Source organism: Echeneis naucrates, chromosome 12 (assembly GCF_900963305.1).
Source record: "Echeneis naucrates chromosome 12, fEcheNa1.1, whole genome shotgun sequence".
Taxonomy (NCBI): domain Eukaryota; kingdom Metazoa; phylum Chordata; class Actinopteri; order Carangiformes; family Echeneidae; genus Echeneis; species Echeneis naucrates.
The window spans coordinates 4,482,814-4,509,603 of NC_042522.1; the positions used below are offsets into that span (position 1 = coordinate 4,482,814).

Consider the following 26,790-nt stretch of genomic DNA (forward strand, 5'->3'; position numbering starts at 1 on the left):
AAAGAGAAGAGAAATAAGAAAGACAATTGAGGGTAGTGAAGTGTATGAGACATTAAACTAAGAGGGAGACTCTCTTTAGTGTTCCCAAAGGCACCAAATGGGCCCAACTTACTTCCATTTTTCTTCCAGCCTGTGTCTTTAGATGCCTAAATCTATTCCAATAAAGCATCTTCAGTGATGTGTGTCACTATGTGTGATGATGGGCTGTCACATTTCTCTGCCTCGTGTTCGTGGGATCAATGATGATACTTTTAATTGCTTGTGTTGACTCACATTGCGTTGCGAGTCTTGATGAACGGCACTAAAACCAATAAGATGTACTGTATAGTTACTGTATTCTCAGACTTCTTGTGTTGTGATATGTGATATGTGTATTGATGACCTGAGATAAAACGCAAACTGATGTAACTTCATGCAAGTTATACAATATCTATAATGCTGTGATGACAGATTTTTTGTCGGTTGTTCATCAGTTTATCATTGCTTTTTCACCATCCATCAAATAAAATAATTCTTTCTGTGGAGCGGTTTCAGACTCCAAAGTCAAAGTCTTCACCCAAAAATAAATAAATAGATAAATAAAATAGAGATATTGCGAAATTTAAAGAGGAATCTGACTGACAGCACTGTGAAGGATTACAGCTGTATTTGGGTTTGTAGAGTCATACATTGTCATTTCCATGGCACCGAATAGTTCCCCTTAGTTGCTTGAGAAAAGTCAGTAGAAAAAAGAAGTTGCCCATGTCCCAGAATATCCACCCATGAGTGTTATATCATAATGTAGAGAGCAAAATATTTTTCTGTGTTTCAGATATTTTCAGGAAACATGGAGTGAGTCAGTTTGGGAAAATCTGTTGTTTTGTTTTGACATCACAGCTCCCCACAGCAGCCATTTGATATGTTTGACTTCAGCCAATTCATGTGAGGATGCAGTAACACGTGAAAGCACTTAACTGAAGCTTATTCTCTACTTTTTTAGTAACATTCTTTCATTTGTGCTAACACTTGTTCAGAGTGGATTCAGATGTGTAATATATGTTAAGTATAATTTTGTGGAGTGCCTTTTAGTAAATGCACCCTACACTGCAATACATTTTCATTATGACCTGTCTGAGTTGGAATTACCCCGTTAACAATGACAATTTTAATGCCATGATCAGAGCTGCAGCAGTGTTTTCCCACAGATTGTGCATATGTGTGTCTGTGTGGTAGAGCAGCCAGATGTAGCGTGGTGTATGTTGTGATTGTTTTGGCCTGGTATTACAGATGATGGAGAGAAGAAAAGAAGGGAGGCACAGGGCCTCTTTTATGAGATTATTTGTGTTCCTGCTGTGTAATCTGTCTAATCCAGAGCTGGATGGATTGAGATGACATTAAAATGAGACACTGCAGTTAATGAATCCATCCTTTGTCTTGCAGCTCCTTATCTGTTGGCATTTTTCTCTTTGCCTCTGACTCACCAGCATGCATTCAAGAGGCAGATTAGCGAAGTGATTACTGACATCATCTGATGCTCTTAAGTATGTGTGTATGTTTTAGATGGCCCTAAAAGACCGAGAAGGAACTTTTTGCATTTATGTGACCTGCTGTGATGCACGCCCTTCCCTGGCGATGTCACTCTCTTGCGTTATGTTCCCCTGCAGTGGTGCAGACCCAACTAAATGCAGTGTCAGAATTTTGGATGCTGTCAAGGCTCTCACAGTGTTGCCATGGTGAAGCGTCCTCAATGATGTCACTCACTCAGGCCTCTGGAGACAGAGCCCCACCCCTCCTGACATCTCCCTGCCGGTGTGTGCGTACGTGTGTGTGTGTCTGTGTAATGGGCTGGTGAAAATCACACTGTGTTATCCTTGAAACACCTGCCTGTGTGTTTCAGCTTATAATGAGGTGCCTGCTGCAGTCTGCATGTCGTGCTAGAGACATTATTATATTCAACTACACACACACTGCTATATTCATTGCTGTCTTTAGTAAAACATATAGTCCTCTGTGTATGTGCTGAAATGTTGGAGGAATTTAAGGTGTGAATATGCATTTGTGTGTGTGTGTGTGTGTGAGAGAGAGAGATGGGGGCCATCTCTGCTGGGTTCCTTTCTTGGCAAAAGAAAGCTTAGATTCCTATGGGAGGCAGCATTCCTCCTCCTCCTCTGTTCTCTCCTTGTACTTGCAACTTCTTCATCTCATCTTTTAATTATCTTTTCTTTTCCTCCTCCCATCTTCTCCTCACTTTGTTTCTGTTTCACTCCCTCTGCGGCCCCCTCCCACCCCGTGTCAGCATTGTCTCAGCATTGCAGCGGGGGTCGTGGGGTGGCTGGGTTTGGGTGGGTGGGGTTTCTGCCTGCAATTCGACAGCACTCCTCTCTGCTTCTGCCTTCTACCCCCCCCATACACACACACTCACAAACCCCCTCTACCTCCCTCCCTCCATCCATCCACCCCTCCACCCTCTCTCCCTCTGGTCCGCCCTCCCCCCACCCACACTCCTTTCATCAGCAAGCAATGAGGTAATCCCTAGCAGTGAAGTGCAGCAAGTGCAGTGAGAGAGAAGCGACAGAAGCCGGTGCATGGCAGAAGCAGTGGAGATGTCAGGAGCAGTCACATCACTCGCTGTTATCAGGACCAGCTGTTAGCGGCTTGCTCATAGCTAGGAGCTGATGTGGTTACCAGCAGCCGCTCGCAAAAGCTGTAGGCTGTGGTGTTAGCTGTTCTAGCTTGTAGCCTGGGTTTGTAGTACTGGCACAATGTTGAGGGTCTGTTAGCCAAGGCAGAGAGGAGAGCAGGCAAAGAGGAAGACGGGGTGGGACAAGGCTTAGTCCAGCAGTTCGGGTTTCTTTTTTAGTTTATAGAATCGGACCCCTGTGTTGGGCAGAGACGTATAGGAGAAGACAGGAAGGGAAGAAGAGGGAGAGGTGAAGGAGAGATAAAAGGAGAAAGTATCAGAGGGGAAAGGTCTGAAAAAAGGTAGCAGAGGAAGGCGTGTATCTACCATGACGGAGAGGTGTAGTCTGTGGAGTGCCCTGTCAGCTGCAGCATGCTGCTTCTACAGGGGATCCTTCATGCAAGTGCAGGTGAGTGAGCGTGTGTGTGTGTGCGCGTTTCTGTTTGTTAATATGAGCCTGTGATTCCTACCAAAGGACTCTCAGTACATGATATGTTCACAAGACATTTGTGTGCTCTGTTTTCATACACTATCCAAGTTCCCTTATATTTGGCACATTCATCTGTCTATGCATGTGCGTCTTTGTGGTTCGTTGAGGTTTTGTGCTCGCGTTGTGTGTTTGTGGGAGGTGTGCTCATTGTTGGCTCTTCTCCTGCCCCGGCAGCTGGTAATGTCAGACTGCCTGCTAGCTGGCAGACTGATGATATCATAGATGCTGAACAGAACTTGGGTGTCAGATGGACTGTGTGAAATCACAGCATGGAGAAAGTGACAGAGAGAGGATGCATGAGAAAGAGGGAAAGGGGAATATGTTTGTTTTTTGTGTGAGATGGAGAGAAAGTGCGTGAAGGGTACAGTGAAGCATCCAGTAGCTCACAGTATCAGTTTGACTTTGGGCTAATTCTGGCTTGCTGCTTGAAACCCAATATCCGACCTCACTGCAGGGACAAAATGACACTAAAAAATATGTTTGGCATATGCATGTTTTTCATATAGTATGTCTCGTTTATGCCTGATGTTTGTACTTTCAAAATGTCAACTTTTCAGGCACCAAAGCAAAATCAGTTTTATCTACGCAGGGATTATCTGGGTCTTTTCTGGCAGGGGCTGGTTCGTAAAGATTTCTTTCAAACACGGGGAAAGAGAGGGCATCAAGAGTTTTACGTGACAGCAGTGATAAAAGAAGAGAGCATATGGAGAACATTGGTTGATAGATGAAATAATGGGAAAAATTAGACTGAGGATCCAGAAGACTTCTGTTAGAAGATGGGGTTATGAAACTGCTGGACCCAAGTAGTTGTTGTTTATTCTCTTCTAGTCTCTTTTCTTCTCTTCTCTCGTCTCCTTTCCTCTAATCTCATCTCATCTCTTCCTGCCACGTTGTTTGTAGCTGAGTAGCGTGTGTTGCTATAATTATGGTCTTAACTAAAAATGACTTGTGCTTGTCTGTGTGTATGATTTAGCTGCATTTCAGGCCAGTAATCCTGGCGTTAGGTGTTGCCGTGTCCCACCTTGTCTCTGGAAGCAGGACATTTCATCAGTGTGACAAGTAGCTGACACAGTTAGAGTGCTCATCATGGATTAGTTTGGTTGTGTTGTTCAGAAAACAAATGCCTAACATGTTGGATGAGATGTCTTGGCTTCTTGATTTCTTGTTTTTTTTTTTTTTTTTTTTTGCATGCAAAAGCATCTGCTTTTGTTTAGAATGAAGTGTTTCGAAGCTCAGACTAATGAAGTTATTTCAATTAAATCTGTCATGGGGATCCTGAGGAGTGGTGGATGTGGTAAGGGGTATATTTGTGTGAGTGGGGGGTAAATTAATTAGCCTCTGCCGAATGGTTGGAGTTAAGTGGAAGCCTTTCTGTTGCTGAAAAAAAAAAAATAATCACTTAATTCTCTGTGACTTGTGTTTGTTTACAAACAGTGTGATTTTTTTTTTTTTTTCTGTAGACCAACATTGATTTCCCAATCCATTCTAATTAAACATAGCCTGCCAAACACAATACTGTGCGTCATATACCTCAAACATTGTCTGCTACCTAATGCAAGTAAGGCTTTAATCATTAGTTGTTCTGCCAATTTAATGCCATACCGTTGCTTCCTCTTTGCCTTCTGGGGGCAATCACGAGTTACAATATTTACTACTTTCCTGTTAGGCAGCTATAGTTTGTGTTTGTCTTTCGTCAGTGCCATTGCCTTAACATAAATCCTTAATGATTTCACGTCTGTCTACGATAAGATGAGATAAAGCTCTGTCTGCATAGTGACAAATCCAGAGGCTAACATCTGGCTGGTTTGTGTCAGCAGTTCTTATCGCTTGTCTTACTAGATGTTAGAAAATATCAAGTGTTTTTCAGAATTCTCTGAGAGTAATTACTCGTCGTGAATCTCTTTGCTGTATGTGCACAACTAATGACTGCAGACTGTCTTGTTCTGTGTTGCCTTTTACTTCACGAGTGTTCATTAGCGGTCAATAGCCACAGTAGGGAAAACAGCTTCCACCACAGAAAACTAACAATTATGATGTAGCTGTGATGTGGTTACAGCTGGTTAGGCTTTAAAAACAAAATTGAAGGCGAAACGCACAATATAACCAATTTCTATTAGATCTTCTTGCCAACCTAGTTGTGAATCATAGTTTTTTGTTATCAGTGAGTAACACTACTTAGTTTCACTTGCAGAGATGATGTTGCAGTGGTTTTGTGTCTGCTCATCAGCTGTATCACTGGACAGAGATTACACTTGATCCCCTGGTCTAGACTGATGTATGCTAACTATGAGCGCGCACACACATACACACATGTATATAGAGACATGCAGCTTAGCCATTGTGTCTGCATTATACCCACGGCTTCAATCGTGTAAAAAGTAGGACAATGTAACTGTCCACTGGACTCCTACAGTGGTAAACCCCCTCCCCCCGTCAGCTCCCAGAAACAGACACACAGAGACAAGCACACACATAAACAGATGTACAAATATAAGTATCCACAGAGCTAGACTTTTTTTTTTTTTTTTGCCAGCCACTTTCCCTCTCCTTCTCTTTCTCTCCCTTTCTCCCTACCCTGCATCTATAGCCTCGTTCCCTGCTGACCTGACCAGCATGTGGCAGCCATCGTGCCAGCCAGAAGCCGGCCTCTCTGTCCTTTAACGTTCCTGCAGACTCCTTACTGTATCTGGAACATTGCTCTCGACCTTTAACCTTGCAACATGCCACCTCTCTTCCATCCAGCCCCAGACACTGTAAAGTCTCTACCAACAGATTCACAAAGAAATCTGCAGTTTATTTCAAAACATATTTGAAAAGATCTGAAAAATACCTACAATCAAAAAAAAAACAAAACTTTGCACACAAATTTTCAGCTCATCATTCTGTCTCTCTGTGCATCCATAGCTGTAGTTTTCCTGCTGTGAGAGAACCATGATTGAACGGTGAAAGAAGGATGGTTACAGAATGTGAAGAAAAAAATGGGGAAAAATGCAAATTAGATACTAATGATGCTATATTGATGTATTGAAAATAACCACCAGCACAACAAAGGTAAAAGATGGATACACTGAGTCTTGGCTATCTATAAAAGAGATCGTAGAAAATATTTTCATACAGCAAGATAATATTTTTTTCTTAGAAATCCCGCAACAAATAACAAGGCAGCTTTTTTACACTGATGTTCCGTCTGTATCCCAGCAATGCTTTATTGATTCTATGTTTATTCTTGAGAGCAAGTCATTGTTTAATAGCAGAAATTGCACTTTCTATATGATGTTTTATATCTCTATGCAGCTTTGATGTTATTAGCTTTACAGTAAGAAGAGAACCCATCTCATCCTTCTACATGTCAGACAGATGTCAGATTTATTTCCTGTTGTTTTTTTGCTTTCTAGATTTTTTTTTTTTTTTTTTATGAAGTTGACTTAGTCTGACAAGAGAAGGAAGAGCCCGGCTGAGTTTGGTCACAGAAGGTTAACCAACAATCAACTTGTCAGTCAGATGCCTGGGGTGAGGGGCGGGAGGGTCCCAGTGGTTTTTTTTTTATTAGCGCTACCCATCACCCCCCTGTCTCTATAATCAGTGCTAAGCTAACTGTAAAAGATATGGCCCTGCTAATGCTTTTGTGTGTCTGTGTGCGTATGTCCAAGGCAGAAAGGGAGCCCAAGCCAATTGGTATGTTTTCATATTGAAATATTCACCATGTAATCCCCTCTTCTCCACTTCTCCTATCTCTCTCTCCCTCTTGCCCTCCTCCCAAAAGCTTTTCACCACAAATCCTCTTTTGGCGTGCCTGCCTGTCACACCCCGCAGACACATAGTGTGAAGGGCAGCTGTGTGTGTGTGTGTGTGTGTGTGTGTGTGTGTGTATGCATGTATCTGTGTGCATCTGCATGCTTGAATTGCATTGTGTCCATGTCCTTATTAGTGCACTGTGATGTTTTGGCATGTGTATGACTATGTATGTGTATCTCTTGTTCTGCACTAGATCTCAGTTAGTCTGCTTTACAGCGTGCAGTCAAGATGCTGATGGAGAATTTTTTTAAAGGTATACTTTAGGCATTAGCTGAACAGTAACCTTAAAGCTGCAGCAACTACATAATTCCTAATGATTAGAACTCAAAATATTCAGCACATATTGAAGTAAAGGCCAGACAGAAATCTGAAAGTGTCTTTTTCCTGCACTAGTTGATTCTTCAGCAGTGCTTGTGATATATTGTGCTCAGGCTCTCCTTTAATCTTCATCTTGGTTTAAGAGGTCGGAGAAAACAGAGGAGAGTTAAGTGGTCTATCAGCTGTGTATCACTATTTGGCAGGTTACTCTAAACGATGGAAAGAGTGCTATGACTCCTAAAGAGATAAAATGTGGATTAACAGATGTGTTGACAAATGGTTCATTGAGCCTCTTATAAAATAATGTTAACTTGTTTGCAAGATTAAACATACACATTAAAAGTGCAGCTCTCTATCAGCCTTTAGACTTAAGAGCAATCAGGTGATGACAACACTTAAGTGCCATAGATAAAGTAGTATAAATAACTACAGCCAGTTGTATGTGTGTGCATATTAAGGACTGAGGCATAGAAATGTGTCTTCAAGCACTTTATGGCTCAGTAAACACAAGTGCTCAACGTGCTCATCGCTCAGACAAGTGAAAATGCAAAAACCAAATTGGTCTCTTCATATCATGACTTCTAGCTGCAGGCCAGGATCACAGAGCTTCATAGTTCAGTGCTTCATGTAATCAGCTGCCTTCCTTTCTGACATAGAGGAAAGCTTTAAAATGGAATAGCATAAGAACATAAGCCTAAGGTGGACACAGCTGTGCATTTTACACCATCTCCATTGTTTAAGCAGGCTGGCGGAGGTGACAGATGACGCTGAAGACTACCTGCCTGCAGGTTAGAGATGAAAGTGGCCTTTAACTTTATAATTACCCTGGCCTGTATAGACTCTACAACTACAGTCTACAGTGCGTTGGACTGAGCTATATGTTGTTTACTGGATTGAAATTGTCAATGGCTGATATGCCATTTTTGAATCTGTGGCTCGAGAGCCGGGAGAAAGTGACAAATGATAGCATCCCTCACCTCACACGGCTGCTTCTGTTGAAAGCCTTTTTCGCCCCTCATAGCTGCTTCTTTAAATGAAGAGAAATGATCTGGAAATTATCTCAAGTAATGGAAGAGGTCTTGATAACTAAACATTAAGGTGTAATTTCACACTGAATGTAGTTCCCATTTTTGTATTAAATCCACCGTGTTCACCATTGATCCATAAAGAAAGTAATAGTCTCATCACCTTATTCTGAATCGTCTTTTATTGCAAGATCATTCATTCACAAATTCTAATGTGAAATGTTTTAAGATGAGTGAAGTCAAGTGTGTGTGTGTGTGTGTCCGTCTCTGTGCTGGCACGTGGGGAATTGTGTGTGTGTGTATATATATGTGTGTGTGTGTGAGTGAGTGAGTGTGAATAAATCCTCTGAAGTCTCTCCACCCGTCTCTCATTGAAGAAATTGCACATGCCTGTGGATCCACATGCACGAACAGCAACGGCATGCTCACATATGCTGGGAAAGACACAGCTGAGAGGGAGTGTGGCAGAGCGAAGGGATTTAGAACAGGAAGGGGGCAATTGTTTGCTCTCTTTATCTTTGACCCATCCTGACCTGGGAGAACACCCAGGCTATGGGATCAGGTGGGTGCAGCTTTGAAGGCTCAGTTCTCCCAAATGAAACAAATGGCTGTTCCAGCACAGGGAGTTGTGCTCTCAGGCTTTTAAAGCCCATTGTTGGACACACAAAATAGGCCCTTCTGGTGTGAAATGATGGACAATGAGTGCTGCACATTCTCATACACTGAGATGTTGCTGATCTGCTTTTGACTGTATCATACTTTGACTACTACTTTGTGTTTCAGTCTTTGGTCTTCTTTTCAGAATGATTCATATATTCGCTAAGGCACAGAATCTTAGGTTTGTCTTGTCAGGCAGTTTGTACAGGAGTATTAGCGGTGCCCTAAGCTTTTCCAGCTTTTTGTTGGAATTTCTAATAAACTCCAGTGGGTACAGTTTGTTTGAGTAACAGAAGGCCTTGGACCTCTGTGGAGTTTTTAATGCATCGTTTTCCTTTAAGAAAAGACCTCGAGCTGTTAAAGCGTCTCTGGATGATTTGCAGAGTAGCTGGGAATGGCAATGGCACAAGCGTTTTCTCACATTTACATACACACACGTTCACACCCACATACATTCATTTATGTATGTGCACGTGCCTTGGTCTACTGGTCTGGCAGCTTTGAATGCTCTTTTTTTTCCGAATTAATAATTAAACTAATGTTCTGTTTTTTTAACAATGAATTATAGTTTAGTCTCAGATTTCAAATAATTTCACATTTACCAGTCCCTTTCCAACAGCTTTAATTACTGACCGTTCATTAATTCATCCGTCTTCTACCACTTATCCATTTCTGGGTCACAGGGGCTGCTGGAGCCAATCCCAGCTCACATTGGGCAAAGGTGGGGTACACACTGGACAGGTCGCCAGTCCATCGCTGGGCCATCACACAGAGACAGACAGAGACCACTCACACTCAAACCTACAGAAAATTTAGAGCCACCAATTTACCCAAACATGATGTCTTTGGATGGTGGAAGAGAATCGGAGTACCCACGAAGGCACGGGGAGAACATGCAAACTCCACACAGAAAGGGCCGAACCTGGACCTTCTGATTGTGGGGAATCAGTGGTAAAACCACTATACCGCTGTTCTGCCCAATTATTGATCAGTTATCAAAAATGACAATTTTCTGTCAAATTTGTAACAAATTGTTTCAGTTTTGCAGCACAGAGCAGAGCAGATGCAGTGCTGTTTACCTAAAGGTACTGATAATGTGTTTTAGTTAATTGAGCAAATTGGGATTTTAATGTGAACCAGATACAGCTACTAATTAAGCACTGAACAGATTTAATTACATGAAATATGATAGGTCTGTTGGACATAATTCAATTCAAATTAGATTAACACTTCTTCTAATAAGATAGAATCCATGCAGTGTGGACGTGCAGATCGTGTGCAGCTTTATTAAGTGTATCGTGTACACAATATTACTTATGCATAGTAATAGTCACCGGGTTTTAGTAAATGTGATTATTTTTAGCCAAAGAATAGGGAGCCAGAGATATGGACACTGTGTCGATAGAACAGTAGATAGCAGTTATTCAGTCTGTCTGCAATAAGTAAACAATAGAAGTGTCCAGATAGTAAAGAATAATGGACAAGGAGCAACCAATGGACATCCTCCAGCAAGGCAATTATTTTCTGTATCAGGACATCTGAAATTGCATTATTTCATTTGTCTAAGTGTGTGGTATCAGGTGCATGCTGTTTGTTTGTTTGTTTTTTTAATCTAAATTTGCAGCTCCAGTGCAGTACAATGAAGATTCAGGGCTGGTTTGCATCTTGTGTTCACACGTGAAGTCTTCAAGAAATTCCTACAGCCATCCTGGCAATTAGAAGCCTGTAAGTGACATCACATTTAAAAAAGGGGTGCTGGGTGAGGTGTGGGCAAAAAGAGGGGGAGGGGTGTATAAAACATCTAAGGAGGAAACGAAGAAGGAAAGTGAAGGTACAGCACTTTGTAACAGGCTATCACCAGATAATTTCCCACGAGTATCTCTTTGTGCTCCTTGTGTCTCTCATGGGAGTGTTTACTCTCACACCTTCAAACACGCACAAACATACATAGACAATAAATGCAAGTCGGTCTCGGTTTCCTTTTTATTTTGTTGGAAGCACTTGCAAGGGCAAGGCTGCTCTCAAAAGGTGTCTGCGTGTAGACCTGTATCAGTGAAAAGAGGTGTGAGATGTATGTTTATGTGTGTATTTTATTACAAAGTGAGAGTCCCAGCTAGCAGTAAAGGCTCCATTTGCATTACCATGACAACAGCCCAGCAACAACAGGGAGACAACACCCTTCTCAACCCTCCTAAGCCCATGAGCTGTGTGTGTACAACTCTGTGTGTGTGTGTGTGTGTGTGTGTGTGTGTGTGCGTGCGTGTGTGAATGCATGCTTGATTAGTTGCATATTTGATAATGTGCACTTGAGCAAAATTCCGATGTGTGTGTGCATGTGCGTGTGGGAGACAGAAAGCATCCATTAGGGAACATCTTAGCAGGTTCTGTTTTTTTTTCTCTGAATGATGGACACTGCCTTAATAGCTCTGCTTGTTTGCACCCACCGGGGAGTGGTCACACACACACATCCATGCACTCCATTCCTGCCTCTGTATGAACTGAATTGATACCTCAGTGCTTTTCTCCTATTGCCCTGCATCAGCCAGCCAATTGTACAGCTCACTGCTCATCCTCCAGGAAGAGATGACATCATTGCTGGCCAATAGCATCACAGCTCTAGGGTGTGCTTGTTTCTGCCATTCTGCACGATCAAGGGTGCTGAGAAAGGGTTTGTATGTGTGTGTGTGTGTGTGTGTGCGCGCTTGTTATAGGAAGACCTTTGGTCTACCTATGGATCAAAGAGTGCCTTCATCATCATCATCATCGTATATGAACCACTTATTTTTATTTCCTCCCTCTCTGCTCTCTTCACCCATGTTTCTCAATCTGTAACTTCCCTCCTCTCTTTCCCTCATACCATTTTTCTTTCCTGTTTTCTAGCTATCTCTAAAGTTTTGTAAAATCGTCATCATATCTCCTCCATTCCTCTGAACATTACCCGTTTATGTGTCAAGTTCCAAAGGAGGAATAGGATTTGTTTATGACTATGCAAAAACTGTTTGCATGTGTGTGTGTTTGTGTTTTTGTATTTGGGTGTTTGTGTGTGTGCCCAGCAGGGAGTAGGATGTCATTGTAACCAAGCTAAAGACAAACCTATTCATGATAAACTTCCCTGCAGCTACCTTCCATGCAACGAGAGTATTTGCTTTATGGATTCCAGACATTACACAGTATTTGTCTGTTTGCGGTCATTCTGGAATCCAATGGATATCCTGAAATGTGATTTATGATTTCCATTTCTTCCTATCTGACCTTAGCATATCAATGCACATAAATCTTCCCAAATATTTTAGTAATTTAATAATTAATAATATTTCAACATATGTTTTAATTAGTGAGTTTTGAAGTTCCCTGAAGGAAAATTTCTTTGAAGATTTGGACAGTGTTAGATAAGCCACTTTCCCTGCGGTTTTCATACTGTGTTAAGCAAACCAACCGACCCAGCTTCGTATGTAACAGACAGATACAGGAGTGATATAAATCTTTTCATCTTAACATTTTTTTAAACAGTCTGCAAAAACATGGAAGATTCAGGGATTTTGAGAAATACCCTTTGAGGAAAAACAACATGATAACGATGCCCCACTGAGCTCCACGGGCAGTGGTTTGATAAAAGTAACGCAGTCACAATGTATTTGACTGTAGACTTGGAGCAGATTGTGGACACAATCATATCCACACCTGCTGTAGATCCTGAGAGTCCCAAATTTCAGGCCAGTGAATGCTGATTTAATCCCACTGGACATCTGCTTAAAGCTTAAATCTGAATTTAGTCCATCAACACTTTGGTGTGTAATGCGGTATTTTCATAAAATGCTGCAAACAGGCACACTTAAATCAATAAATGAAATGTGTTTTATAATAAGGAAAAACAGAAAAGTACAAAGCTGTGTTTGTGTTTGTGTTTGCGAGAATGGCCATGTTTGTGTTTACATCCTCTTTCTTGGCTAAGCTTCACACAGAAAAGCTGATGAATTCTCTGCTGTCACTCACTGATTAGTTAATTAGATGCTGTGTCACCATATGTGTTTGTATCTATGGTAACAAGGACGCATCTCAGGCCATAGCCTCTGTAGAAACAGTATAATGTGCAGAGTGTAATTTTGAGTCTTCGCCATATTGTTGAATTCTACTGTCAATGAGGCACAGATTCATATTTTTATTTTGACCATCCACCAACCCCCACCTCTCGGTCTGCCTCTCCTCTGCCCGTCCTTCAACTACTGCCTCCCTTTTTGTCCCCTTTCCTGTTTAACTGCATGGAAGAAATGCGTGGTGGGTTTGCGGTTTTCCCTTCACACCTGTCACTGTCAAGATAGATGATACTTGTATGGATGGTAATGGTACTGGCTCATGGTAAAATGGAAACTAAGAAATGTGTGTGTGTGTGTGTCTCCGTGGGTTTAGACATCTATTTATGTATATACAGAGGAAGCTGTTGGAGTATTGACGAGTCCTTAGGCTTAGGCTCCATCCATCAGGGTGATGACCTTTTACCCCCCCAAAGCTTACAAATTAGCTATTAATGTTTCAACTTAAAGAAAAGAGGATGACAGTGACTGGGGCAGCCCTTAGGGGGGGATTGCAAGTGTGTGTCTATGTAAGTAATTGCATTGTGTCCTTCTAAAGAAATATTGACACCAAGCTGAGAAAAGGTTTGTTATTGTGCGTGGACTCTGGGTTAACGTGCTGTAATTACTTTATTTATCACCATGAGGCCATATTCAGAAATAGTACTTTTCCAGTTTGTTGACATTCGTGACATTTTCAAACCCTCTGCCCCACCGCTCTCAAGCACCTCTCAGAGCTGCCAAAATGAAACATTAGATATGTATTTCCAGCTGAGTGAATAAACTGCCCAGAGCATCTTTCAGCTGCCCCAGCTGGTTGTGGGTGTCACAGGCACTAACAGCTCCAGTTTCAATTGAAGACAGAAAGACAATGCTGCAAAGATTGAGCAAGAAGAGGCTTATAATTGAGGCTTTTATGGATGAATTGAGATTGTATATGGATTTGATTTCAGAATAATATCAATAGATAATTATAAGATGAAACATTAAGCTGGTGTTATACAAATAGAGTAGAGTAAGCCAATGTGTACTCTCAGTTAAGTTATAGAACTACTAAGGAAAATACTACATAATCTATATAAATGTAACCACACGTTTAGAAATGGTTTATAGAATGCGTCATTTTTATTTCCTTCCCTCTCCTCGTTGCCTCTCTATCTCTGTCTGGTTCCCTGTGTTTTGCTGATGGAACAAGGTGATGCCTCTGCTGTTGTGTGGTTTCAACACACATTCACACACAAATAACTACACACTGACAGGGCGGCTGAGTGGATCGCTGAGGTATCATGCACAGAGCGGGGAATGATATGATATGTGGTTGAGGGTTGGCAGGTTGAAGCACGAGGAGGGATAGAGCAAGAGATGAACTGGCACTGAATAAAGGAGAGGCCAAGATGACTAGCGATAAAGGAATGGGCAAAGAAGAAAATAAAAGGTGATGTCGGGAGTTGGCATTGTAATAAAGTACATATTAAGAGAGAGGTTGCAGTGAAGTGAAGGAAAGTCAGTCAGACATGTGTGTGGGTGTGTGGAGCCTATATCACTCTATAAATTGTACCACAGAGGGGGCGAGGTGAAGGATGTGAAGCACGGAAATGCAGTGATTTAACAGCAAGGCCTAAATGAGCTTTGACCAGTCAGTGAAGATGAGCAAGGCTCATTTGTGTGCCTGTGCTGTGTCAGATTTAATGAACAGTTACTTAGGAGTTTTAACTGGATGATTTTCATTTATTGTCTAATCATTTTTCTTTTTCTTGTGGTCACCTGGCAAGCAAACTGCAAACTGCTAACTAGCATGACTGGTTGTGCTACAGGGATCAGTCAAGGACTTGGTACCTATTTTGTTAGACAAGCGCAAAACTGGTCGTCCACACACAGTCCTTCTGCCAGCTTCACAGTGTTCCACTAACTGAAAGGCAAAGACGAAGAACTGTGCTAGTTTTATTGACAACAAAGGTTTCATACTGTCAGACCTTAGTTATACAGATTTTCATGACTAATGAATGGATACGCCATTTTTTTTTTGTTTACCGAAAACCCCACAAGGAACCTTTAAGTCACATTGTGTGAGAGATAAAAGTTCATTGTAGACCATGTAAACGGTGGTTTGACAGCAAAATCAAACATTTCCCCCCCCCCCTCCTTAGTTGGAGAAGTCTTTTTCAGCCTGGTGTCATCAAGTGTGGTGGAGGTGTGCCATGTGTGCAGCTGTAACCACACCTGCAGTGAGTACAGCCACTCTGTGCTTAAGCTCTCCATCACTGCAGGAAGGTGGCACTTTCAGGTAGTGTTGCGTTTACTTAGTGAGATTGTATCCTACATCATTGTCATTATGAGATCATTCAACACCGAGGGAGAAAAAAAGTACACAATACCTCCTAATCTCACAATCGTGGATTAGCTCTTCGTCAAAGGTAAAATATTCATGTAAATCGGCTCTTTCCAAATCCTTGGTTCTGTGTTGGTTAAATCTTTTTTGGTGCACGCTCCTGTGTGAAGTGATTCCACAGTTAACAAAACTGAACATCTGGAGACAGGACAAAATATTGGACTTGTCAGAAATCCACTGAGCCATGCTGGCAGACACCCAGGTCACCATACGCTGTAAATTTAAAGCATGAGTCATTGTAGAGAAAATGTCTAAAAGCAGTGTGAGTGGGCTGCACTTGCTTACTCTACTGTGGCTACATATCTTTGTTTTCTGCTATTGTTGCTGGTTTATTAGATTTTAATTATGGATTGAGCTCAGATTAACAGATTCTGGCTGCAGGTTCTTGGCAGTAAAGTGGATCTAAAGGGGATTGTGCTACTTATCTTCATTCATCAACGCGCCTGTTCTTAACTTAGTCTTGCAATGAACGACTACATCAACTACAACTCAGAGTGAACTGACATTAATGTGAGGAGTTTTGCTGGTCTCTCACACCTACACACACAATCATGCACAAAATGGGATACCATGATAACTGCTCCCAACCAGCCATGTTTTCCTCTTCAGTACACACCACTGCACATGACAGAGCAAAGCACACATGGGGCACATTAACCCCTCTGTGTCACACACATACATTTTTCCTCTTAGGGGAAACACCAGCTGGGACATGCAGACTATGATGTTACCGTAGCAACAGCATCTATAGGTGTGGCTACGCTGAGTTGACAGTAATGACCTGTGTGCTTATATCTCTTAATTTTTTTTACTTTACTAGTTCTGGCATATTGGGTATATTGCTCCACTGCATAATGTTATTTATGTGGAGTTTCTTCATTGCTGCAACAGTCTTTGCATATTACAAGCGGTCACACATCATGCTCTATGAGCTAATGTGCTCTAATAATAATAATAATAATAATAATAATAAAAATAAAAACATTAAACAGACAACATGTGAATCAGGTTTGTAGGGTTTGTAAACGTTGGTGAAATTCCTCTGCAACACACAGCAGCACATTTTTTAAATCTTTTCAAACCATTGAGACAAGTTTTCATGTTCAATAACTACGCTGTTCTAACTCAGGAGGTGACGGTCATCCACAGTCCCAACAAAGACAATAGGTCCTCATAGCCTTCAAGATAAACAGCTCATCCTCCCACTCTGCCTTATAGTCACTGGGCGAGTTGCTGCAATTAACGTGTGTATGTGTCTTTATTAAATTTGTATGTGTATCCAGTTACAATAACACAATGTGTCTACCTACATTGCTTTGTCATTAGCAGAGCTATTTAACTAATTTCAATTGAATTAGGCCCATGCAAACTATCTCATTTCACCCGAGAAATGCCTAATTGAATCTATGCAATCTCTAATCTGTATTTGGGTGACATCAACACTGCAGCCTGTTTCTTTGACTCAACACGCTATCATCACCCTTGCCATAATACTATGCTTGTTGTCTCTACTTTTACCTGTTACTCTTATAAGTAAGAGTGAACAGTGTATTCTTTTTTGTCTTTCTATAGTTGCTATTTTTGTGTTTCTGTTTGCTGTGTTTGAACATTTGGGGTGGGGGAAGTGTATCCGTGGATGTTTGGGGGAAATGCATGTTTGCTTTTCTTTTACTTGGGTATATGTGTGTGAATGTGTCGGGCGGGGGGGGCTAGACAGTGTGTAGCCTACAGGCCTGTTCAGCAGAGAAACCATGGGGTTAGAAGACAAGGGAGAGAAGTGAAGTTGAGAGTTGTACTTAACAGTCAAACATCATTAAAATATCTGCAACTTTGTGTGTACACGTGCCTCAGCGTCTGTCCACATGTCATTTGTATTGTCTCTGTGTGCGAGTATGTTAGCATGTGAGAGTAAAAACCTTTGTTTTACATCATCTGTGTGATATCTACGTTACTTTTCTCTGTTTTCCTTCTCATTCTTGCAGACAACGCTGTCGTGTGGAAACATGCAAGAAATGTAAAACCAACCAAAGTAATGAACCCAGAAAGATACAATTAAATTTGCAGGAGTGTCAATATTGTCGCTGTGGGTGTAATAATGATACTACTCAACTCGCACTTCCAGCAGTGTCACACGCACAGAGGACATTCACCCCTTCAGGCAGCTGATTGTCAGCATATATCTTTCGGTACAATGACATACACATGGACACACACAGACACACATGCGCACACACTTGTGTTTTACTCTCAGTAATGGTCTTTTCATCCAAGTGATGTTGCCCAGCGGGTTGATGAGAGAGAGGAAATGCGGTAGTAGGCCTTTGAGCTGGAAACAAAAAGCAAGAAACAAAGTGCCTCATAAAGGTAGAGGCATTAAAATATGAATGGCAGAGTCAGATAAGGACAGAGAGGGAACGAACAATAGAGGGGGCTAGATCCACAGAAAATAGAACAGATACTTGCATCATTATATTAAACACACACAAAGTAGTAAGTTTGCAGAACAACTCTCAATGAAAACAATAGCAGAATTAAGCCTGGTTTATGGTTCTGCCTTAAATCAACACAGGACCTACACCGTTGCTGTGATGCCATCGTGAACCCTTCGAACTTCTCCATCCATTGCGTTGCAGTGCAATTCACCACCAGAGCAGTAGGAGACATTCCTTTCCTGAATGGTTATCATCATCAATAATTGATTATTTCTTTAGCTTCCGGCTTTTCCGGTAACAGTGAACAATGGCGACAGAGAGAGAGAGAATGTTGCTGGAGATGGAGTTGTTGAAAGTTAAAGAAAGTATCCTCACAAGAAGAATCTGGAAATGCATTGCTACCAAGCACACCAATCACAGCCCTCACGGTCTGCGTCGCCTCGACACGTGGTTAAATCTTTCGGGGGGTGTACGTCAGGCTATGCCAGGGTCTGCGGCAAGCCTCCCTCGTAGGTACGGTGTTTACTTAACGCAGGAGATGTCAGGAAATGGCATGGGATCATGGGAGCTGTTGTCTTCTCCACTATTGGATTCAGCTGTTCCCACTTTGTATTCTTTCAGTGTCAGTCATTAAGGAGGCTTCTACCAAGAGGTCATGCATTGTCTTGATAGAAACACTGAATAAAATGGTTCCATATTCCTAATCAGGGTTTTGCTGGTCCTTTGCAGCAGAAGCAGGACTTCAGGAAATGGTTGAGAGCTGAGACTCTCATTTTCACTTCAATTGGTAACTTATGATCCAGAAATTCAGGAGGTTTTTACCATCAACCAGTTATCCGCAAACAGACCAGGGGATTAAAGTAGATAGGAGCACAGAATAAAGCAGTTTCACTTCAAAAATCAGATGCAGTTAAGTGGAAATGGGATGTCTTGGAGTGAATGAGAGCTAAGATGCCTTGGCTTGGTTTTCTTCTGCTATAATTTAAGATCCAGACATCAGATGACGAAAATCAGTCATCCATTCAAAGCACACAGTTGAAAAGGTGTGCATTAAAATCACAGATTTCTCCCAAGTTTTAGAAATGCTGGAAACATTTGCACAGTGATCCTAAGAGCTTGAACCATTGCAGCTTCAGAAACCACATGCAAATACAATAGATAAAACATTTCATTAATTTGACAAATGGGTTAAACCAAAAATGTGCTGCAAATCCTCCGAACACAACAGTATGAAGTGTGCATGGCTTGATTGTAATATGTGTTCTAACATCCATTCACACTTCCCAGCCACTTCTAAATCTTTATTTGTTTCCCCTGGAAGCATTTCTGTTGTGTTTTCTGCAGCTACACTTTTTTGCACTACACAATTGTATTACATGTGTTTGCAAATTAGTTTTTTCTTTTTTAATCTGGTTTGTTTGGATTTGTTTTTTCTCTGTGTGTTTTCCATAGTCACTAGTCATTTTTAGACATTTTACTAAAAAAAAAAAAAAAAAAACAATAATTACAACTTGTCTTTTATTTTCATAGTTCTTTTCTTACTGCTGACACTTTGGGACAGCGAGACAGCAAGATGTCACAACTGTGTGCCACATAATACATACAAGTCCTCCTTTAAAGGCTGTCACCCCAACTGATTCTCCAGAGTAATGTGCTGAAATGTACCAAAAGCCACAGCTCTTACAGCACCATGGTGCAGAGCATGATTGTATCAGACATTTTGCATGTACATTTTTGTTTTCACTTCCGCACAAGGGTGTTTCTCATTCATTGGAGATGAATTTCTTGTCTCCATCCCTTTTTTGGAAAATTCAATAGAAAGGAAGAAAGAGATAGCAACATGGCTGAGGGAGAAAGCAAAAGTGTGCAGCAGAGGGAAGGTGTAGATTTGGGGAAGAGAAGGGAGCTGTGCAGTGCAGTGTAGTACTTCATGCAGTCTCAGTGGGAGTGTAGGTGTATGTCATATCCTGTCCACCAGCTATCACTCAATCCAGGGGGTCTCTTCACTGACTCCATGCTGACTGACAGCTCGCACCATTGCACTGTATCTGTGTGCGTGTGTGTGTGTGTATGGGTATTTCTGTGGTAAGGCATCCAGCTGCCTCAGAGGCTAAATGTCTTTTCTGTGTGTGTGTGTGTGTACACACAAGTGTACAGGCATGTGCATTTGTTGGAGACACTCATTCCTAATGACAGTAAAAGGTCACTGTTATCAGTCTCATACTCTTTCTCTTTCTCTCTCTGCACTAGTCGTCACTTTTGAAAAGGAGAAGCTGCTTGTCTGATCATACGAAACATCACCGCCGTTATTTTCATGTACGCTTTTCTCTGCAGTTAATGTGTTTGCGCATGCTGCCGTGTAAGGCAAAGAAGGATGACTGCCGGAAAATATAGGCAGCTTTTCAGCTCATGGTCTGTGTCTGCGATTATTCTTATTCACAAATAAATAATTCTTCACTGTTTTAGGCCCTGCATGTGTTGAAAAAGTCTGAATTTAATTTCTCTTCAAACTTCTTGGATCAATCAGGCTGATTTCATTGGGTGGAGGCAGGATTTCAGTTTGCAGCCAGTTTTATTTTAAACCATCATCTAGAGCAAGCAGATGTGTATGGTTCTTATTTGATTAACTGGTATTTTAATATCTGATTAAACACAAGTTTGTATGAATATTCATGAAGGTTATTAAATCATATCAGGTAGGCTGGCTTCTTTAATTAGTCTAGTATTAGTTTTTAATTATCTTAATAGGTCCCTCAATCAGTGTTCAAAATGTTTGCTTAATGATTTTATTCAAATCACAGTTTATCAAAATTAAATACAGTTCAGGGATTGAATATCAGCATCTTGAACAAACTTTGTGGTGTTTTTATCTTATTATCATAAAGTTGTGTTTATGGCGCAGCAGACACCGCTGAGCTAAAGTTAAAAGCATGCGACCCACTCTAGTGTGTTGCAGCAGCCTGCCATGAGTTTCTCCCAGTAAAGTAGAATATCAGCTGGAGCTCTCAACGTTTGTTTTAGAAAACGGACTATCATTCTGTCGCTGTCCGGCTCTCTTATGTCATCAGTGTTGTATGTGTGTGAAATAGACAAGATCTGTAAATATTTTTCTGCCAAGGTAAAAAAAAAAAATAAAAAAAAAATTAAAAGCTATAAAAGCCTCACCATGAAAAGGTCGTGGTAATAAGTCAGTGGCATTGCCAGGCATTTTTAAATGGAGTTCAGGCTTGTAAAATGCTTCATTAGACTGAACACTGCTTGAGTTCAGCTTGAATGGAAAAACCATGACCCACAGTTTCTTTGGACCTGAACACAATTTTACTTCCAATGCAGCTATAATAAGCTATATCCAATTTTACCTTTCCTCAGAGCTTAATTCCCTCTATCTCTGACATTAATTTTAACTATTTAATAAAATATAAAAAAAAAAATAAAATATAAAACTGAGTAATGTAATAAGACAAGTCAAACAAACCATTCCTCATTTTATGGTACAGATTTTCATTCATCATATACCGCTTATCTGTTTTCGGGTCGCAGGGGGTGCTGGAGCCAATCCCAGCTCACAGTCCGTCACAGGACCAACACACAAAGACAGACAGAGGAAAAACAACCACTCACACTCAGACCTACAGACAATTTAGAGTCACCATGAACCTACACATGTCTTTGGATGGTGGAAGGAAAACCCGCGGCCTTCTTATTGTGGGGCAAGAGCACTGACCACTGTTCTGCCGTGCTGCGTAGAAGTTTATTTGGCATGCTAAAAGAAAAATACGTAAATATTGTATTCTGCATTCTTCTATTAGCTTTGATTGAATACTTCTATCATCACTTTTGTGAAAAAAAAGGGAGTTGCACATGAAAAAAGTTTGTTTCCAGCACTCCTTTAACTACTAATATTATTTTACATGTGCCTTTTAGAATATTATACCCATGTGAACCAGTGTGAATGAAACAGTGGAAATCAGGCTGGAGGGCAGAAACAGGGATTACAACAGACTGTAGAGGGGTATATACACGCCCCTATAATGTGTGCATGCCTGTGTGTGAGTGGGTGTGTAATAGGAGATACGAGGACTCTGAAGGGTCTGTATGCAATAATCCTCATCTCTGTTTCCCCAAAAGATAGGCGACATAGAGTTGAAGGGGGCAGAGAGACGGGCCAAAAGAGAGAGCCGACCAATGGATAGCAAGGTACCTCAACAACTGGACCCCTCACCTTGATGTGGATGGGTGGGTGTTTTTGTGTGTGTGTGTTTTCAGGAGGTGCCCCCCTAACGAGGCAAGACCCCTGCCTCTAACCCAGCCCCTTTCCCACCCCCACTGCTGCCACCACCACTCAGGGTGTTACCATGACGATGGGGTTAAAGGCTACCCCATAAACTGAAAAAGAAAGAAGGTGCATTCTGACATGAGATTAGATGTGAGAGCTGCAGACTGTTCAAATGAATTCCTCTCTCGTGTTGGTTCCTTTTCGTTTCTCTTTCATTCGTCTTTCTTCAATTTTGCCATTTTACCAGCATGCATGCAGACTTTTTTTCTTCTTTCCCCTGTTCGGTTTCATACTTGTTAGCAACTATCTTCCATTTCATTCCTCATTCATGTCTTTGCTCTTGGAGTCGTTTTTTTTTTTTTTTTAGCTACATCCCTCTACACCACTCAAGGTACTTGGCTCCCTCTGCAAGAATAAACAAACAAATGTGTTCAAAAGCAAACAGGCTGATTTGCACTCAGGTTAAAACCCTAACCTTCTCTGTTGACTATTTTAAATACCTGGACTTGTGAATTTCTGCAAGGATTGCGTTATTTCTGCTGTGAAGTTATTACTTACAATTAAAGCATGTGTTACCGTTTATTTAATAAAATCATTTTTTATGAACTTCATTATCTGACTGTGAACCTTGTTTACACAGTTGATCTGGAAAAAATATGTAACTTGACTGAATAGGTAATAAACTGAGATCCCACTTAGCATAGAGCACACGAAAAAACCAAGGTCCACAGTAACACTCACACAGTTGATAACATGCTGAAAAAATTGAATAGTTTGTGTGTTATTTACGTATAAATATGTGCATATATTTAGAACTGCTCCCTATTATTATCCCTTTTATTTAATTTCCTTTTGGGTGGTTAATTTTTGTCTAACTGACTTTGGGTGATTGTAATGTGAATTTTCACCCAGGGATGATGTGGTGATGTTGTTCGACGGATCTGTCTAATTGGCCTGCTGCGAGAAAAAGAGATAACTCATATTCACACATTCCCACATCCCTCTGAAACCAGTGGAGCATTTCCTGATTCACCACCGTCCTGTCAAACTGTCATAAAACATACATCCTCTTTGGCTTTATCTTAAGCAAATTTTAACTATTTAATAAAATATAAAAGGTTATCTTCGGTAACCTGATGTTACTTTCAATCGCACTTAGGCCTCACCCAAAACAGAGCTTCATCCATTAATAGCGCCACCCATGTAGAAATCAGACATATGCACCACTTGGACGAATGCACCCACACACATACTGCAGACACGCACGCACGCACACACACACTAATCACTTCCTCCATTCAACCCCCTGGGAGTGCATAGTCCTGCATCAGCTGCTAAATTGCCTAAACTCTTTCATCTGCTAATGGGCTACCTGTCTTTCTGCATGTCTGCTTCTCTGTCTACGTTAATGAGTTTCTGTTGTCTGTCTGTCTGCCTCTGTGCCTTCCTGAATGTCTGATGTCTTGTCTTTATGTATTCTGGCTGCTTTGTTTGTCTGTCTCGGGCTGTTTCTGCTGCCTGTCTGCTGCTGTTCCCGTCCTTCGTTGATTCATAAAACTGTTGGTCCCTTTGCTTTGATCTAATATTTGGCTGCAGCTCTTCATGACTGATGTGTTGGTGAATTCATGATCTCAATGTAGGCATCTTTGAAATCAACTAAGATTATGTGCTTTTATCTTGGTCTTAAACTGATATGAAATACAGAACAACAAAAATGGTGGTTGCCTACATCTATATTTGTAGTTCAGTGTTTTCTTTTCCATGACTTTTAACTGTCTATGACTGCAAATCAAGTGTGCTAAGTAGAATTATAATTAGCATTAGTTCCAGATATAGTAAGAATGGCAGATATAGCTCTCCAAGGTTTTATGGTGGTACAAATACTGCTTTGTATTCATAGTAACAGCTGCAGTAATAGAGGGTATTGTTACTATTACAGAAATCATAATAATCCAAACAGTATAATTGTATTGGATTTATTGGGCTTCCAAGTGTCATTTGCTACAATATTTATAGTAATACTCACAGTTGTAATAGTAATCACAGCAGTTATAGTGCTAATTGTTTTATTTTGGAGTAGTCACAAAAGCAACTATGGGAAATGTTAGCAGTCAAACTGCTAGCAGTAATATAGTTAATAAATCTTAACTTTGAACCTGATGTAATTAAATACAGTACAGTTGTTATAGTTTGTTATTATGAGTAGATCTAATTGGAGCAACCAAATTTCCATTAATGTGAGCAGCAACAGCAGATGTAGCAGTTGTAGTGCACAGTCAGTGAAGTCACTGCTGCTATGGTTGATGAAAGATGGACATTAACATCACGCATGGCAACAGGCCAACGATAGTGACGATGTGTTGCTACGGCAACCTAGTGTGTCAATCACCTATAAATAAAATAGTCTCTGCACCTCCCAAAGTACTGTAACAGGAAAGATTAAACGCTTTACCTTCACCTTTCCTGAGCTCTTGAGTCTTGAACTTCACCCTTGTGTCCCACTCTACAACAGGATAGTGTGTCTGCCACTACAGTACATCAACACACACACACACACACACACACACGCACGTGCGGGTGCACAGTGCCTTTACTTGTGTTGAAGTCACAAGGGGAAGATTTTTCCAAAACAATAATTCAGAACATAAAACACTACAAAGAGAAATCATACAATGATGTGTACATGGGATTTCACATCGATGGTCGCTGTGTGTGACTTTGACTTCTTCACAGTTAGGTCAAGATATAATAAATTAGATTACTGCAGTGTCTTCATCTGCTCTTGTCGAATCACTTTTTATTGGCTGTCCATATTTCAGTCTCTGTCAGTGTGTCCCATCTGATGTCAGTCTATTCTTTGAACTATATCATAAATAGAGCCCCAGTGACATTTCAATTTACCCCACCACCCTTCATATATACACACTCACCCACACAAACACATATGTATGCACCAAGTTCATTGTTGACCATCGGTTCAACGGCAGGCCTCTACTGGGTTTCCACGGAGACAAGGAAAAGCAGTAACTGCACACTTGACCCCTTTGCTCTTTTAGTGGCCTCCTCTCCCCTTCACACAAGCACACACACGCACACATTCATTCTCACAGCTCAAATCTAATCTGAGAGAATGAGCCACCATGACTATATTCCTCCATCCTCCCCTGAGGATTGGAGAAGAGGACGAAAGGAGGAGAGAAGGAGAGGAGGAAGTTAATAATTTCATCCTACAATGACCTGGAGACGATCAGATCGATTGTTTGGCTTTTGTTGTCTCCTCATATGACACATACACGCACGCACGCACGCACGCACACACACACACACACACACACACACACACACACACACACAGCTTGCAGCTGGAAACGCACTCTGCAAACATGGATCATTACAGTTTGTCATCCTCTCTTTCTCCCCCTGCATCCCTCTCTCCCTCTCTTTGTTTCTCTCTGTCACATCTAGTCTAAAAACTTTAAGAAACTTTGTGAGTGTGAAAGGAAGATGAACTGTGGGCGAGAGGGTGTCAGAGAAAAACACAAGGCTAGAGAGGAAGAGCGGGATCGAGAGATTGAAGGAAAATATTAGCAGGAACGACAGGCTAGCCTCAGCGACAAGGCTGTTTACTGTTTATTTTGGTCTCTGGTCTCATTTCTCTTCATATTGGCAGAGTGGAGATAATTTCCTTTCTATGTTTATTCCTGTGTGGGTTTCTGGGTTTTTGTGTGTGAATTTTTTTTTTTTTCGTGTGTGTGTCTGTGTTATTCTGTGTGTCCTCATTGCCTCATCTAAAATCATCAATCTGAACTCAATCTTTCCGCAATCACTGGCTGTTCTGATGCCTTCTCATAATGGCGAGGTCCCAGAGTGGGATTTCCAGATTTTCCTTGCTCACCTAAGCAAATAGCATCTGAGTAGATCCGGTACATGAGCTCAAATTATCTTTGAAGTGCTTAATCATAAAACATTTTTTGTCATTATCTACTGTCTACTATCTGTCTCATAGTTTTACTGAGCATTTAACCAAAGTATGTGTCAGTATCTGCTAACAAACCCAACTAATATTTTTACAACTATCCAGTATTTGGAGGTAAATTAGCCTGAAAATTTTCTAAAGAATTGACTTTCATGTTTCACATCCCAGATTTCCCCTGAGTGCTGCCCCTTGTGCAATGAAATATGATGCTTTGTAATCTGAAATCCAAGCTAGTGTGTGTTAGTTTTCAAGTGTGCGTGTGTGCGTGTGTGTGTGTGTGTGTTTGTGTTTGTGCATGTGTGTCATTAGCCATCCTGAGTGACCATAATCAAAAGCTAGAACTTAGTCTCCACAGTTCATGAAAGCAATAAGAGCTTAGTGCTTATGATTTCTACGTCTTAGTAATCAGGTCAGGGTCGATTGGATTTGTGTGTGTGCACTTGAGTGAGCGTGTGCATGTTTGTGTGCAAGGCAGCACACAATGTTGCTCTCCTGCAGTGTTGCCTTCTGTAACAGAAGTGTTGTGTGTGTATTTGTGTAAGTGGTACCTACCACATTACCATATTGCATTCTTACTCTAATCCTGTTTTGCTACTTTTTGTATTGTACATATATATATATATATAGTTAAGATATCAAATCCTCCTTGGTTTCTTATCTCTGCGGGATCCCCCTGAATAAATCATCTATGGTCTATTTCCAT

At 41.1% G+C, this 26,790-nt stretch overlaps 1 protein-coding gene across 2 annotated transcripts in view; it reads left to right on the forward strand.

The window, feature by feature from the left end:
• The window catches only part of sh2d3ca (SH2 domain containing 3Ca), a 48,581-nt gene that overhangs the window by 11,473 nt on the left and 10,318 nt on the right, over positions 1–26,790 (forward strand). Inside the window, exon 5 of one of the 2 annotated variants that reach the window (XM_029516323.1) lies at positions 21,964–22,032. The exons of the other annotated variant lie outside the window; for it this stretch is intronic. Within the exon in view, the coding sequence (XP_029372183.1) occupies positions 21,964–22,032 (69 nt within the window). The remainder of the gene's footprint in view (positions 1–21,963; positions 22,033–26,790) is intronic. 2 annotated transcript variants of the gene reach the window in all.